Genomic DNA, 15733 nt, shown 5'->3' on the forward strand with positions numbered 1-15733 from the left:
GGCTACCCAATGCATGTAGTATTTGTATCTAGTGGCTCAAGTCCTGTCTTACAAGATTGACAGTCCCTTCGACTCTGAAACCACGGCCAGAATAGAGGTATTGTCTATCATAGGATCAACCTGAAGATTTGATTGTAGATGAAAAATCCACCGGCTTGTCCAGGGATAGGATCCAGAAGGAAAGTCGCCGTGAAATTCATGGGCTTATCAAACTCGTTGTCGATCTATTTCGCTCACGACCAGGCATCAGTTGTTATCGACCATGGTCTGAGAAATGGGCTGCTTACAACTAGAGTTCCAGTAACTCCCACCAGTACATTGTTGTTACTAGAGGGCGCGGGATCGATCGAAGTGACTTGAGTCTTCACAGTACTCAACTCTGGTTTCTAAAGATATTGTGAAAGTCAGACATGAATGATTTATTACGCAACCACTTCCATGGTGGGAAACTCACCTTCAATTGTGCTATGATGTTTGACGCGCCTTGGACGTTATTACCTTCCCAAACTAACATTGACTCCGGACGCTATTCTAAAGTCAGTGGCTTCATAGATTCTGTAATCCCTTCTTATCTTGCAGAGTAATCCTTATACAGGACCTACATAGAAGGGGGCCAGGTTGTCCCTTGCTTCATAATTATCGAACGTTTTATAGTAGTGACTAACAAATGCATCTAGACAAGAGTTAACAATGATCAGACAGATAAAGATAGTGATGCGAGGGTGATTGGAAGTGGATGGAAGGGGAGAATATAGGGCTGCATACGAGCAATTCCACTAAAATCCATTTTGACTGGACGTAAAACAAGTTAGCAAAGCTGACTTAGATGTTGGGTAGTCGGCTAGCTGCATTTCGAGGTTCGCAAGACGTACAAATGTGACTCTCAGAGTAAACGTGGTTGAAAGGTGTGTGAAAATGGGAAGAACGTAGGTAAGAATCAGTTATATATGTACCTGGGAGAGGCACTTCCCCCTCCCCCTCCCCACTATCTTACTACCGATGTATCTATTGCAAATATGTTGGCACTCATGGGGCTGCATCAGGGCCCATACTATGGAACCCGCATGTTTTGACCGCTGTTTCGTCTCATGCAAGAAATTGACCACGATCTCTGTGTGAGAACATGTTGCTTAGTACCTAAATGTTCGATGAGTCGGCTATTGTTGATACTTTTACCCCCCTCTACGGTGTGTGTAACCATCTGCGTCTGATTTAGCGGTAGATGATACCCGTCATGCATGAATGCGTGGCTTAGGTACTGTGCCTCCGAGCCCCCTGTCCACTCATACCACCGAACCACCATGTCAGCAGGATACTTGCAGATCGGGCATCGCTTCTCATTATTTTTCCTTTCACGCCCTGGTCTCGACCCTGGTCGGCACAAGATCCAGAGGTTCTCGCTGAAGAGGAAATAGCTTCGACGAGCTATCATAGGCCCCGTTTGACTCCAACCCTGTGTTTAATGATACGCAGTATCAGAGGTCTGGACTTGCGATAATAGGATTAGATAATATACAATCCTATAGCCCCTGTATTATATCGTGGTTTCCTTATTTTCGTTCATTTTCTTCGTTCTTCTGTTTTTCTTTTGGGTTGATACGAGGGTAAACATGGCACAAAACAGATAGACCGGATTAGTGGCCGATCAATATCTTATTGCAGCTAGCCGGATCGGCTGGATATGCGGACTGGCCAAAAAGGGCTCAGAACCGAAACTCTTTTTGCTCCACTGCATTTGTACTAAATTTCGGCGCCACTTCACCATAGGTTGCACTACAGTATTGCAGGAAGCTTGGCCGTAATGCGCCTACACCAACCCGTTGTCCAGCCAGCTGCCAGAGACTACTAGACGCACGACTTCTCACCCATGGGTCATTACCTTCCCCCCCTTGTCTTTTCTTTTGGTGGAACTAGAAGGCCCGCAGCTTACAGACAGGTCTCCAACAGACAATCAATCTCCTAGGAACGAGGAGACTGACGGTCCCAATGCCTCAGCATCCCCAGAACTTCATCTAAAAATAATTTCGTCCACTCACTAAGCAGAGGGGTGAGCAGGGGTGAGTAGGAAGAAATTTCTTTACCTATAGTATATCAACGCCCCCTCAGTCACATTCCACCACCCCTCCCAAAAATAGCGCCGAGGCTCCCTCTATCTAGCTTGAGATAATTGGTGATCTAATACTTAGCGAAACACTGACTACGTCGCAGCTAGCCGAGGCCGCGAAGTCTAGCGCGCGTTCAATCATCAAGATTCACAACAATCTTTGCCAGTTCAGAAAAGTTGGCGCACCACTAAGTCACGTAGACCGGCGACGAAGTATGACGCCTCCAATGATACAAACCTTATGTGATTTCCGTTAGGTGTGACGCCATTGCAGGTATCCAAGGTCCATCGTGACCAGCCATACCAGATCCTGCCTACATAGTGGGCTACCATTCCGACATGCGACATAGCAACGAAAGGACGCGGATTCATTATTTGAAACCCTTCGCAACGAACTCGCGTTGCCTGAAAGCTATCGGACTGAACTTCAACAAGAACTCAGATGATGATCAGAATGTCGAGCTGAACCCGTTTCATCATTATATCACCATCACTCTGCAATTTTCAGCACCACACGACCCGCAATATCGCCCTTCTCCATCTCCTCATATACCTGCGGCAACTCTCTGAATGATCGAACTTGGATGACAGGCTTCACGACGCCTCGGCGAACCAAATCAACTGCCTCCATGCATTCCTTCAACGAACCAACCAAATTTCCCGTAATTCTTAGTCCTTTGATTACAATTGTGCAGATGGGCGTCTCGAGACAAGGACGGCCGGGAGGAATTCCAACGCAGCTCAAACTGCCTCCAATACGTAGCATTTCGCAAGCATGGGCAAAGGCCTTCGCGCTACCCGCTGTGACAACCGCAGCATGGGCCCCCAGGCCAGTAATTTCGTGCACCTTTTTCACGGGGTCCTCAACGGCAAAGTCGATAAACTCTTGAGCGCCAAGCCCAAGAGTAAACTCCCGCTTTCCCGGGCCGGTGTCCACGCCAATAACCAAAGCCCCCTGTGCCCTAGCATATTGTACTATCAAACATTTATCAGCTTGCATCCTCATATTCATTACACCGTAGGCGAAGAATCCATACCTGCCAAGTGCCCAAGTCCACCCCCGGCGCCAACGACGACTAACCAGTTCCCCGGACGAATATTGGCATTCAGAACCGCCTATGAAATGTCAGATACAATCAGCACACCCGCACACACTTTCAATCCATTCCTCATGAGTAAGTACCTTATATGCGGTCAATCCCGCACAAAGCACAGGACCCATTACCATCGGATCAACGTCATCCGGCAAGAGAGTCAGATAGTCCGCGTCCAAGGCAATATACTCCTGAAAACTACCATCTTCGTGATGCAAGTGATTCGTGCTTTGTACACAATATTGTTCAGTGCCTGCGAGACAGAATTCGCATCGCCGACAGATGCGACTCGAGAATCGAATGCCGACAAGTCCGCCGACTTTGATGCCTGCGCTATGCGTGATGTCAGGGCCAAGACCCACGATCCGGCCGATACCTTCGTGGCCACCGACGTGTGGAAGCTTGATATCGGTAATTGGGTTACCATCTGATCCCGCCGCTGTGCCGGCCCTAGTGTGGAGGTCTTTCGGTGTCATAGTGTTAAATCTGCAACCTTTGACTTGTAACCCCGATGGCATAGGTGTAGCACGTACCACTCTGGCAGACACCGGTATAGAGAACTTTAGCGAGAACTTCATTGCGTTTGGGAACAGGGACCGGGTAGTCTGTTTTGAACTCGACGTTACCGCCAAGACTGTTCACCAGTGCGACAGTTTGTGTTTGGGGAATATGGATGGGCTCCATGTTTGATCTGGGAGAGAGACTCAAGGGAAATAGCCCGCGAGAAATTGGTCGACGAGGCAGTGAAGAATGTGGATGTACGCGGACCTATTTATGTGAGCCGTGCCAAACCACGGAATATATATTTCTTTGCTCTAGCGAAGTCCAAGTCCCACAGTTGACTTGACTATTCAATCGGATCTGTTGGGGAAGGGGGTTGGTCATCATTGTGTGGGATGCATGTACTTTAGACCAACGAGTCGAGGCCTTCCACATATCTCTTTGTCTTCATTTAGAACGCTGTTCTGATCAGCAGATCCTAGCTCAGGTTGTGAGTGCGGGGTTTCGTAGAGCTTGAAAGGGCCATGCACACTGGTTCCTCGAACGGGTGCACGGTTTCGGAGAAATACCCGATCTCTCCGGGCATTCAGGAGTCATTTGGCAATATACCGCGCGCGCGATTATGGTGCCGACTATGGTCATGTACAGAGCGGGTTCCCTTTATTTCTCCGAGCCATTTCTCCGGTTAGGCGGAAGCGCTGGTGGCAAAACCCGTCATCTGCATAGTCGCAGAAACCTTCCTATCTAGTGAGCGGGGAAGCTTCTATATCTAACGATTTGCGACGGTACTGGCTGAGAGTGAAGCAACTGGCATGGCCGTGTTCTATTCTGGTACTCACTATCTAGTGCTTCCGTTGAGATAAAGTCGCCAACCGTGACTGCCCGATGAAAAGGCTGCTTCAAGGCATCTCAAGACTTGCTTGGCATTTTCAACGGGAGAGACATAGTCCCGACGGCGTGTCACAAACAGCTCCACCGCGATTGGGATGTTTGTCTCCTCGAGACTACCGGTCTTGATCTGAGTGACACCCGGCATTGATTCCGGCTGTGAATAGAGACTGGTTCCACATTCTGCTGCGATCAGTTTCTCGAGTGAATGCATGGTGAGAAGTAACATGGACTTACCTCCACAAAAGAACAGTCGATGCTCCTTGCCAGACGCGTCTCCAATTCGGGCCCAGCTTTTGGGCACTCCCTTGGTGACTGAGAAGTTCGCAGTCGGAACTGCCACATTAGATGAGAATGCACTTCCGCCCCATTTTTGGCAGCCTCTGCAATGACAGAGTGCCGTCAAGGCTGGTTCTCCTGAGATTTGAACACGTCAATATCAAGATCCTCTGGCATTGAGACAGGGAAGATGGCCTACCAGAGTATTGGAAAGACACGTTGCCACAGGCACAATTTCCAGAACCAGGCATCTTAGATTTTGAATATCTGAGGCTTTGTTGGATGAAGAAGTGGTTTGTGTAAAAAAGGATGGTTTCATGGGGAGAATTTATCGACTTTGTAGTTCTGCAGTTCCAATTATTCCGCATTCTCGGGGTTGAAGACGGATCAATTGATTCCAAAGCACTCCTAGTCCATGCAAGTCACTAGATGTCCATGAGGAATCACTTTGGCTTGAGATCGTGGCACTGCCCCATGCTTTGGAATCATTTGGCTCTGACAGGGCCCACCGCTTCTACTGGGCAGCCGGAACACCGGAAAACACACCCCTGGGAACAAATAGCCTAATGGACAAGAAAAGGATGACGTGCCGATTGAAGCGGGGTTTTTTTTGCTTTTTGCTATTATTTCGTGCTATACACGCGATCTCGAATGGACTAGCCTGCGAAATGCATATGTGGTTGTGAACGAAGCTATTCTTCGTACATCTCAGATCATTCGTGGAATTTAGATTCTTCACCAAAAACAGTCTCCAAGAGTTCTTCAAAAATCTCTTCCTCCATCAGTGCCCCAAACCTGTGAGTGTCTTGTCAGAGAGATGCACATAAGAAAACTAGAGAGACAGACGACAACATGAAAATCATCACAGTGCATCTGAGGCACGGTCGAACTTACCCGTAACATTTTATGTATGGTATCATCGCAGATCTCAACGTCTCTAGTCTCGTATCCAGGATACGTGTAATGTCTAGACGACTGATTATGCGATTCCATGCCTGTACAGGGGTGATGTAACCATCTAGCCCAAGACAGCCAGAGAGCTCGAATAGCTTTTCGAGCTGGCGAGCGGGGACTTCCCATACAGTATGGTCATGCAGATCTTGTGGAGCCCCCGAGAGCAATATCCCTTGCATCGACATTGCATGTCCAGATGGTTCCTCGGTGTCTGGAGCGCGTGTGTGAGACAGACAAGGCCGTTCCAGCCTGCGACGTTAGTATTTGCAGTGATCGGGGTAGAGTGAGGCTACTCACGAAAGAACAAAATCGACGCCGATTTGTGCAAGATTAACACCTTTAGGATAGTTTGTTTGATCCCTAGATCATCTGGTAAGAGGACATTATCGTGAGTAAGTGCTTCAACTTTGCCATACCTCATTTCCAGTGATTGCTTTTGGGGCGCCGTTGACTGGCTAGGTAGAGAACTTGAATCCACAATGGCATGGGTATCCAGCCCAGGAAAATTATCGTTCGGGGGGATAGGCTGACTTGGCCACTGCGCGTAGTCTGGCAGTTTGACCTGTAGACACTGGTGATGGCCACCATTGCTAATAAAGGTTACCTCGGCTAATGAGGGTTCTTGCAGTGGTATTCCTGGGGGAATCGGTATCGAATGGCGTGCCATGATTTCTCGGAGGATCTCATTTTCAAAGTGGAGATTCTGCAGTTCATCATCCGTCGTAAACAAGTCATATAGCCGGTGAAGCTCATCTTCAAGCATACGGCAGCGATTCTCTTTGCGCTCGCGATGCCTCCTGAAATGATTTAGTACGATCCGAGCAACTTCGGTGACTTTGACCCACTTCTGTGCCTGTCGCACCTGTTCGCGTCGCCTATCATAGCTGGCTTGAGCGGCGGAGGCATCACTAGGTACTTGCCCATGATCACTCTGGGCGTCATCCTGGAGGGGCTCTGCCATTGGTACAAAGGGAGATCCAATGGCGTAAAGGGTGGATAATGTGTGAGGAACCTTGGGAGAAGACTTGTGTTGAATAAGTGGCTGTCAAACTTCTGCGCTGGATGTGCCCGTCAGTCTTGTCGTGAATGCGCCACTCGCCAGCGAGGAGTCGGTAGAGACCGGTTTACTCTGTCAGTTTCGCACCGAGTCCAGTGACAGGATAGAATATTCGTTGACTTCCATGTCATGTGTGCGACTCAATCAATCCAATAAACCAACCATGGATACAGCCCTCTTCCAGCCGAGGCATCGTGGCCCTTAACTGAGGGGACAGCGGCAGGACCGGACTCCAGCCGCCACTTTTCCACGTAAGTTGTGAGGCCCAGCCACGTAGTCTTTCATTGGCTGTCATGGATGTGGACGTGGAATCTTTGAAGTCGTTTTGTCCAATGATATTTGCTCAATGGACAAAGGTGGGGCAGGGGACGGAATGATTCCAAACCCCCGTGGATCTTTGAGTGTCCAGGGAACTAATACTAGGCACTCTATGGAATCAATGGAGTCGCGCTGGATCGTTTCCCACAGACCAGAATAAGGGGTTCGCTTGCGAACGAAAAACTTTCTTGGATTTCCTTTCCGAGGTAGCTCGCGTAGATATATTTATATCTTCATTTCACAAAAGGCAACTGTCTGCATATGTTCAGCTATTTCCATTCTTCTACGTTCGTGGTCCTGCATACAAACCTACAACCTACCTACCTCCCACTCTTTACATCACAAACACGGATCATCCCAAGACTACAGCAAGTACACAACCTAGGATCAAAAACATGTCAGCAACGACAATTCTTGACACCATTGGAAACACTCCGATTCTCGAGCTTCGTCATGTAGCTCCTCGCAACGGTGGCCGCATCTTGCTGAAAATTGAAAGCCAAAACCCAACGGGAAGCATGAAAGATCGGATGGCCTTGGCAATGATTTCCGCCGCCGAGGCAGACGGACGTCTCAAACCTGGTGGCGCTGTGGTCGAATACACCGGTGGCAGCACAGGCGTGTCACTAGCACTGATCTGCTCCGTGAAGAATCACCCACTCCATCTCGTGACATCCGACGCATTCTCAAAGGAAAAGCTTGATCATATGAGGCTGCTTGGCGCCAACTTGACCATCTTGCAGAGCGACAATGGCAGGCAGACGGAGAAGCTCACGAAGGATATGATCATTGAGGCGCATCGCATCGCCGAGGAGACGGGGGCGTATATCACGGCGCAGATGGACAATACAGACCAAATGCAGGCGTACACGAAGCTTGCGGAAGAGATCTGGGAGCAGACGGGTGGTCGGGTCGATGGGTTTGTGCAAAGCGTGGGGTCATCTGCTTCGTTTCGTGGTACGTCAGAGGCGCTCAGAAAGTGGAAAGCAAGCATCACTTGTGTGGCGGTTGAGCCTGCGGAGTCGGCTGTTTTGTCGGGGGGTTCATCGGGCTCGCATGGCATTGATGGCACTGGCGCCGGCTATATAGTGCCGCTATGGTATGATGGCGTCGCTGATCAGATCGAGAAAGTGTCTACTGCCGAGGCGAGGGCGATGGCATTCCGGCTGGCTAGAGAGGAAGGCCTTTTCTGTGGTACTTCGACTGGAGCCAATGTCACGGCAGCACTGCGCCTGGCAGAGCGTCTCGGGCCATCTGCAATTGTTGTCACGATTATGTGCGATACGGGCATGAAGTACTTGAAGTCGTTTTCTCAGGAGGGTTAATAATTAAATGCAGAGCAGCTCAGAGCATATGCGTTTTAGATCATGACCCACATATTGCTCCCTGGATCCCCTTGCCAACGTATTTCATCTTCTAATCATATCATCGGCAATCACAACACACCATAACGCCACGCTGGACATGTTCGTAGCTCAGAGTATGTACAAGAATTCAAAGACACCACAATCAAGAACTGTCCCTTGATTTATCCTATACGGTATCCTTTAGCACCACCCGAGGTATGGAGAAAGACTTGTTGTTCTGCACCAGCTGATGCGTAACAACGCCACCAGGTGCAGCCTCGATATCCTCAATCTGTTGAGCGCCTCGACGCGGGGATCGAGCTGTGTTGGGGTTCGTGAGAAGTATTTCGCCACTGGCTTGTTTTCGGAGCCAGTAAGCGCGCATCCGATCAAGCGCGGTCTTGAAATCATCAAGGATAACTGTGTCGCAAAGGCACTTGAAGATAAACGAAAGCTAGGGCACCGAAAAAAACATCAGTCAGACTTTCCATAAAAGCGACATTGGCGTGTCGCCTAGAGGAAAGTGATCAAGAGAGCAAGTACGAATGAGAGATGCATACCTTCCAGAATGGCTCAATGCCCTGAGGGAGTGAGTCGCTAAAGGCATTCAAGACACTACAAGTGTCTACAACGATGAAAGCGATTGAGAGGCACATCGAGGCCAACATCAACCCAAATCGCGGGCTAACAAAAACCAGCTCCCAGAGTCCAAAGTTATATTCGCGTTTGATCGTGTAGAATAGGGAAATAGTCGTGAAAACCCACCACGGGTCTCTGAAAGCAGTTAGTAGTGAAGGAGAGGTAATTTCAGCTGATTGCACCAAGTAAAGACGACTGGAAGGCAAATGAGGTGAGGTCTCACCTGAAGATCGGCTCAAGCGGGCGGGTCGTATTGAAAATAGTGTTGATGTTATTGAAGTAGGTGAAATTGGCATAGATCTCGACGATCCAATATGGCCAGCAAAGAACAACAGTGACAATATAGAACAGCGAGACTCGACGAGACAGGAACGGTTTGTTCTTCATCCAAGCAATCACATTGTGCAATGCCCAGGAGACGTTGAGACCGATCGCCGTGACCGACAGGTACCAGCCATAGGCGGGCTCATGCAGGAAAATAAAGGTACCATGGCCCATAGCGAGGATCAACTGTGGATCAATATTAGCCTCAAGGTCACGAAGAGCAGATTCATGCAGGTACGGCGTGCCGCAAGTCCTGTATACGTCTGTTTGATCCGGGGTCAATGGGATGTACTTACTTCGGCCAGGATGAGCTTGTGCAGGAGGATGTGCTTCTTCATGTTCGAGATGGTGATAGCCGCCATGATGAGCAAGCTACCAATCATCAGTCCCTGGCCCCACGCCTCCAAGACCAGGCCGTCTCCAGAAGGCCGACCAGTGCTCTCAGACATAGCGAGTTTCGTTCATGGCACAGCGGGCAGGGAGAAGGGACGTGGCGATAACAGTCGACAGCGTCGGAAAATACAGGGTGACTGGATAGGGAGCGAATTTCGCGACGGTGAGCTACGAGAGGAAAGAATAAAAGGAAAAGAGAAGTTCATCGGCTGTCAAAATGTGCCGTCTTATTTGGGTGTCGCACATACGCACCCGTTAGAGTTCGCTGTTCTGAGGGCAAAAATGCCCGAGGCTCGTCTTGCTTAAAGCAGCCTGGCGTGGCTAAAAGTGACTTTTACGCAACAGCTCGGACCAGGCGACCCATCGATGCCAAGTGTATGCAAAGTGATGTAAAAAAGAGCGAGACCAGGCCTGTTTTTGCTGAAAGATGGGACGAGGGCGTGCCTTATGGTGGCAGCTGCTGACCGCAAGCAGAATAAAACCTGCACCCTCCCCTCTTCGGTTGATATCCTTGGCACTTAGGGGCTGTATGGTGACTGCCTTTGGTGACTGGTTCATCTTACAGGCGAAGTGCGTTGAGTGCGTTCTAATTTGATATACGTTACGTGGGAGCTGGTAGGGGGGGGGGGATTCGTAGCGTCGCTTTCGAGAGAGATTCGCTGTTACCTTGGGAATCATAGTTCAGTCGGCTTACCTTTGGCGGTTGTCAATTCATCCGAGGGTTCTCTTGAATGGAATGGGGCCGACAGGCGAAAGGAGTCATGTCGAATAAAAGGAAACGAGAATGTGAATAGGGTATAGTCCGGTCCAGGTCAGGGCTTGGGAGCCAATGCTCAATGGCACGGCCCCCGCCGGTATGAAACATTCTATAGGCTGGCGACCAATCTGTCGCGTGCTCCGGGCCAGAGCCAAGGGTTTTCTAACAGTTAGCCAGGGCAGCCTGCCATTCACAACGATGAAGGACCGGGCCTGTGGAGGGGCCGTGTTGGTGGCGTCGACTAAGGAGCTAAGACTAGGTTCGGCTTGCGGGGCTTTTCTTGAAAATCGCTCAAGTGAACATGCAAACATGCTAGAGCAGCAGAGGGCGATAACGGTACTAAAGAAGAGAATGAAGAAGCGGTTATGAATTGCATTACTTGAACGTACTTGTTTATACTCTGCTGTAACACACGGAGAGGGGATGTTCCTGGGAGCCGGCCCGGTTGATGATAATTTGGGGGTGGCTGCCCAGGGGCTGTCTCCGCTATTTCCCCGTTAGCGCGGGGCCGAAACCCGGGGAACCACGCCAATCCCCACGAGAGTCGCAGGAATAGCGTTGGTCGATGCCGTTACGGGACTTAGTGTCTCGTGATTGTGGAGTATAGGCAGGAACCAATTTAGTACGTGAGGGGCATGGTCGCGGTATCTGCGTAAATTATTGTGTAGAGACGGGTTGATGGATATCGGAGCACCTAGTGTCCACGTTCCATTCAGCCCGATAAATGGGTGAAAAATGCTGCTCGATTTACGATCATCCCTTCACCTATTTTGAGACCGGCTCGGTATGTTCTTCGTGAACGGCGCTCTCTACATGCTTCTGCTCCTTCGGCTTCCCCCCGAAGACCTCCTGCATCTCTTCCAGCGAGTGTTGCGACGTCTGTGCAAGTCAGTCAGTACGGACTTAACGAGACCACACGAGACACATACCTCTTTGAGGACTATCCAGGAGTATACGATGATCGCGTAGTTGAAGATAGCGAACATCAAGAACATGCGCCAACCAATGTTGTTAATCGCATGCGGCGTGACCTGCGACATCATGAAATTAAAGAGCCACTGCGAGGCAGCGCCAATAGTCACGCCCAGCTCTCGAGTACGGCTGGAGAAGATCTCGCCGACGTACAGCCAGGGAAGCGGGCCCCATGACATGTTGTAACTGAAGGCCTCAGCATAGGTCATGATGATACAGGCGATACCCGCCGAGGTCGGTCCGGAGGAAGTGGAATTGGCATTAGCCGGGTGAGTGGCTAGGATGCAGGCAATGATGAGCATGAACGAGCCCATGGCAAAGGCTCCTGCCATGAATGGCACCCGACGGCCAATGCGATCCAGCACGAACAGCTGGAAGATGCTGACGCCACAAACCTTGACGACGCCGAAGAATCCGGTCACCAGCTTCGCGGAACTGCCAGCCCCAACAGCGCTGAAGATCTGTGTCGCATAGTACGCCAGCGAGGTGTTACCCGTAAGCTGGGCCGAGAGCTGGATGGTGACAGCAATGAAGAGCCGGTAACGGTTCATGGGAAGGAGCAACTCTTTGAAGGTAAGATTTTCCTTAATGCGCGCCTCTTCCTCAATCCCAGCCAGAATCTCATCGAATTCTTTCTGGAGCTCGTCTGTCTCTTCACCTCCACGCACCCATTTGAGTGACTCACGCGCCTGGTCAATCTTGCCTCTCGCAGCGAGCCAACGCGCGCTCTCTTTGACCGTGCACATGCCGACGAGTAGCAGTGTCGATCCGAGAAGTTGCAGTCCCAGCGCTGTCTGCCACTGGTTGGTACCCGGCGACTGATCCTTATCGACCGCATACGTCACCCAATAGGCAATCATGACTCCTGTCGCAAAGAAGAGCTGGAAGCAAGCACCCAGTCGGCCACGAATCTCCTTCGGTGACATCTCAGCTGAATACATGGGGATCAGCACCGTGGCGGCACCGATCCCCAATCCCGCAATCACGCGTCCGGCATAGAATGTGCCCAGACTGCCCGAGTTGATGACCTGCAAGATTGTGCCGAGTGTGAATACGAGCGAACTGATAATCAAACCAGTGCGACGACCGAAGAACTTGGCAATGGGAGAGACTAAAAAACAGCCGAAGAAGGCACCGGCCTGGAGAATAGAGACCGCGTTGGAGTTGACATTGGTTTTTTGCGCTTTGGTATAGCCAAAATCTTTTTGGAAGGATTCAAGGGATAGGACACCACCTATTCAGAATCAGCAAGTCAGCATATGGCGTTCAAAAAGGGCGATCCAGCTCGTGGGCTGACGCACTGACGACACCAGTGTCGAACGCGAAGGCAAACGAGCCCATGCAGCTAGCCGAGACCAGGTAGGCTGCGCGAAAGAGCCCGAGCTTGCGACCCATGGTGGTGTTACACCTATGGCCAAAGGTATGACTTGAGCAGGAGCGAAGGAACGTTCAGCTAGAGGCGTAGCAGGAAGCTGAGTCGCACGAGCTCGCCTCTTCACAGACGGAGGTATCCAGTTCGAAGCCCCACGAACCCGAGGAGCCAGCACAGCTAATATGAGGGATGGGTGAAAAATCCCGGGGAAGGTAAACTACGGAAAAAGAGGTGACGGCTATGGTAGGACCTTTATGGCTCGCCGATCATCTGAGAGTATTAGGTGACAAACCGCATGGATCACGTAGGCCCCTGCCACGTAGTAGCGCCAGTGCGAGTTCGCGCTCAGCTTGGGGCCAGGCAAGCTATCAGCCACGCGAGAGCCGATCGGCTCGCAACCGAGTCCGATGCAGCGCACATGCCCGTCATTGGCGGTCGGCGAATAGCTTAGAGCTTAGGGGAGGGGTTTGGGCAGCGGAAGTTTGGATTCTGATTTGCCGGGGATCAGTGCCATTGCGGTGCTAGGACGAGTCAAGTAAGCGATGAACATATGATGGGGATAAGCGCAAGGGGGGTCAAGCTGCTGCGGTAGATGGCTTGGCCTGTGGTCTGAGACCTGCATCCCTATTGATAGAAATGGTGCTTGGTTAGATGCCGAGTGATGGGGTTGGATCGCTCGGACCAGGCAGAGTGGCGGCATTGCTTGAGATCGGAGTGGATCCAGCCATTGCACGTCCTCCGGGGAGATGCGGTGGCTGTGGTATGTGTTTGCTTCTTTGCTGTGTTTCGTCCAGGACTGTGGGTGTGGAGAGAGGCGGCCCCGGCAGAGGATGACCATCCCCGGATTTGCGCCACGGCGGGGTCTTGCACCGTGGGAGGCTTACCTTTTTTTGAGCTAGTATACAACAATGATCTAAAATGGCGACCTTGCGGATTCGTTGTATTTTCCTAACCCAACACCCGAGATATTGCCTACATAGGGCAGAGTGCCATTCGGAGCAATTCTTGCAATCTCTCGAGGAACCCAGCCCATCATTGTATAATTTTTCGGACTAAAAAGTCCCTGACCATCTTTAATTCCAATCCAATCTCAATTGACAGCAAGAACTCTACCTGTCTTGATTGCGATATTCCTCTTTTGATGTGACAGTTACCTTAAGCAGGGAGCAAATGCCACAGCGTCGATTCTGCGGGGTTCTCGAATTTGAACTGGATCGACAATTTGACTTCCCCTGCAACTGCTGAGAAGATGTGATTCCGCCTGATGATGACTGCACTGATATAAAAGTATAGATTTCTCTGTGTACTTGATAGTATCTGCCGATTCCCACAAGTACATTGCTGTACTCCATCACCCAATATTTCTGTTCAATACCATCATGCGATCGCCTGGGCCATAGTATAGCGCATATATCAATCAGTTTGTATATCAGTCACCTGATCAGTGAATGGGAGATGTGGAAGGCTGCGACAAATCTCACATTCCTTAGAAGGCCCGGTCTGATATGACCACAAATGATTCAGTTATTAAGCAGATGACAACCTGGTTTCTTCACACCGTTGCCAGTTGGTATCCACCAGGCTTATCCATCCCCATCATCTATCCACTATTAATCCGGCGACGATCCCCAACGGCCAGACCGACCAGCCGGACTCGACACGGGCATGACCCGGGGCAGGCAGCATCCTTCACGGATCGGATTTGACTGGAATCAGACGCTACACACAGCGGCCGTCAATTCTTGACCTTCCACAGTCGCTTTCTCTGTCATGGCTGGGGCCGATCGCTACCCAGCTTTCGCTCAGGGGCGACATTCGGCTTCCGGGGGATTCCAGCGGTTCCCAAGGTTCAGCGCCGGTGGCACCCACCACTTGCCATCTGCAGTCAACCCCTGCTCCACCGCGCTGGCAGATCGGCAGAACCGCAATTGCGGCGGGTAGAGGGCGCTCTTGGCAATTATTTCCTCTCCGACGTACCACGCAGGCGATTCCCGCGTGGAGTACGGCGTAGATATCAGCCATGCGAAACTCCCTGCCAAGACCGACCGGCCGGCTGATCACTCGCCTTAGGGTCAAGGGTGTCCCTGATGCCGCGCCTTGGTTGGATCCGGCCTCGAAACTTAGTGGTCACTTGTTTATTCTCTAACTAAACAATACCAAGCTGACCCTTGTTACCCGCGGAGGAATATGGCCTCCATCACCCCTGTCCTGTCTGCAGGTGAAACGTCCGTTCGGCGCTGTCCCCGCATGTCGCGGGGACCATTGTTCCAATGCCTCCAATTTGCAGATAGAGGAAGAGCTTGGCTGGTCGGTCCACCCAATGACGGCGGCCAAGGCCGGGTTTCCAGATTTCCGGAGTGTTGTCTTTGCGTGTAACGAGAAGGCCGGGAGACGATCATGCCGGATACGCAGTTGGTTGGACCATAGCCCGATTCCAACCCACACACCATCGCCTGTGGTACGGCAATGATCTTCTGCGGGTTCGGTTTTTCCCTCACGGATCTGGCGGACGGCTGAAGAAGGCTCTTGACCCGACTTTCTTTAAAACCAAGTCGCCCGTCTGGAGTTACCGGGTGTTCTGGAAGAGCCTACCTCACCTTTGCAGTTCTGACTGCCGTCATTCTTTTTTTTAAAATCGGGAATTCGTCCATTTCGTTCATTTAGGTTTATATCCCTCGCTTTTTTGGATTTATTTATTTATTTGTTTTTGTTGGCATTGTGAAGTCTCCGCAATC

The 15733-nt window shown here is 50.8% G+C and overlaps 6 protein-coding genes across 6 annotated transcripts; 1 reads left to right on the forward strand and 5 right to left on the reverse strand.

The window, feature by feature from the left end:
• Positions 1-2594: 2594 nt before the first annotated feature.
• On the reverse strand, positions 2595-3882 carry N7482_004424 (zinc-dependent alcohol dehydrogenase; the record flags this gene model as incomplete). Its single annotated transcript, XM_056686549.1, has 4 exons — positions 2595-3079; positions 3142-3220; positions 3288-3661; positions 3732-3882. The coding sequence occupies 4 exons, from the start codon at positions 3880-3882 to the stop codon at positions 2595-2597; spliced, it is 1089 nt and encodes a 362-aa protein (XP_056545291.1).
• Positions 3883-4537: 655 nt separating this feature from the next.
• Positions 4538-4801, reverse strand: N7482_004425 (uncharacterized protein; the record flags this gene model as incomplete). The annotated part of the gene is made up of 1 exon (XM_056686550.1): positions 4538-4801. The coding sequence occupies one exon, from the start codon at positions 4799-4801 to the stop codon at positions 4538-4540; it is 264 nt and encodes an 87-aa protein (XP_056545292.1).
• A 778-nt stretch (positions 4802-5579) lies between these two features.
• N7482_004426 (bZIP transcription factor) lies at positions 5580-6781 on the reverse strand (the record flags this gene model as incomplete). The annotated part of the gene is made up of 4 exons (XM_056686551.1): positions 5580-5661; positions 5761-6069; positions 6118-6180; positions 6237-6781. The coding sequence occupies 4 exons, from the start codon at positions 6779-6781 to the stop codon at positions 5580-5582; spliced, it is 999 nt and encodes a 332-aa protein (XP_056545293.1).
• An 809-nt stretch (positions 6782-7590) lies between these two features.
• Positions 7591-8520, forward strand: N7482_004427 (PLP-dependent cysteine synthase family protein; the record flags this gene model as incomplete). Its single annotated transcript, XM_056686552.1, has 1 exon — positions 7591-8520. The coding sequence occupies one exon, from the start codon at positions 7591-7593 to the stop codon at positions 8518-8520; it is 930 nt and encodes a 309-aa protein (XP_056545294.1).
• Positions 8521-8728: 208 nt separating this feature from the next.
• N7482_004428 (uncharacterized protein) lies at positions 8729-9953 on the reverse strand (the record flags this gene model as incomplete). The annotated part of the gene is made up of 4 exons (XM_056686553.1): positions 8729-8995; positions 9102-9315; positions 9404-9690; positions 9801-9953. The coding sequence occupies 4 exons, from the start codon at positions 9951-9953 to the stop codon at positions 8729-8731; spliced, it is 921 nt and encodes a 306-aa protein (XP_056545295.1).
• Positions 9954-11419: 1466 nt separating this feature from the next.
• On the reverse strand, positions 11420-13021 carry N7482_004429 (uncharacterized protein; the record flags this gene model as incomplete). Its single annotated transcript, XM_056686554.1, has 3 exons — positions 11420-11533; positions 11584-12860; positions 12928-13021. 3 exons carry the CDS (start codon positions 13019-13021, stop codon positions 11420-11422), a joined length of 1485 nt encoding a protein of 494 aa, XP_056545296.1.
• Between the last annotated feature and the right edge of the window lie 2712 nt (positions 13022-15733).

Source organism: Penicillium canariense (assembly GCF_028826845.1).
Source record: "Penicillium canariense strain IBT 26290 chromosome Unknown utg000002l_segment0_segment0, whole genome shotgun sequence".
In the NCBI taxonomy this organism is placed as follows: domain Eukaryota; kingdom Fungi; phylum Ascomycota; class Eurotiomycetes; order Eurotiales; family Aspergillaceae; genus Penicillium; species Penicillium canariense.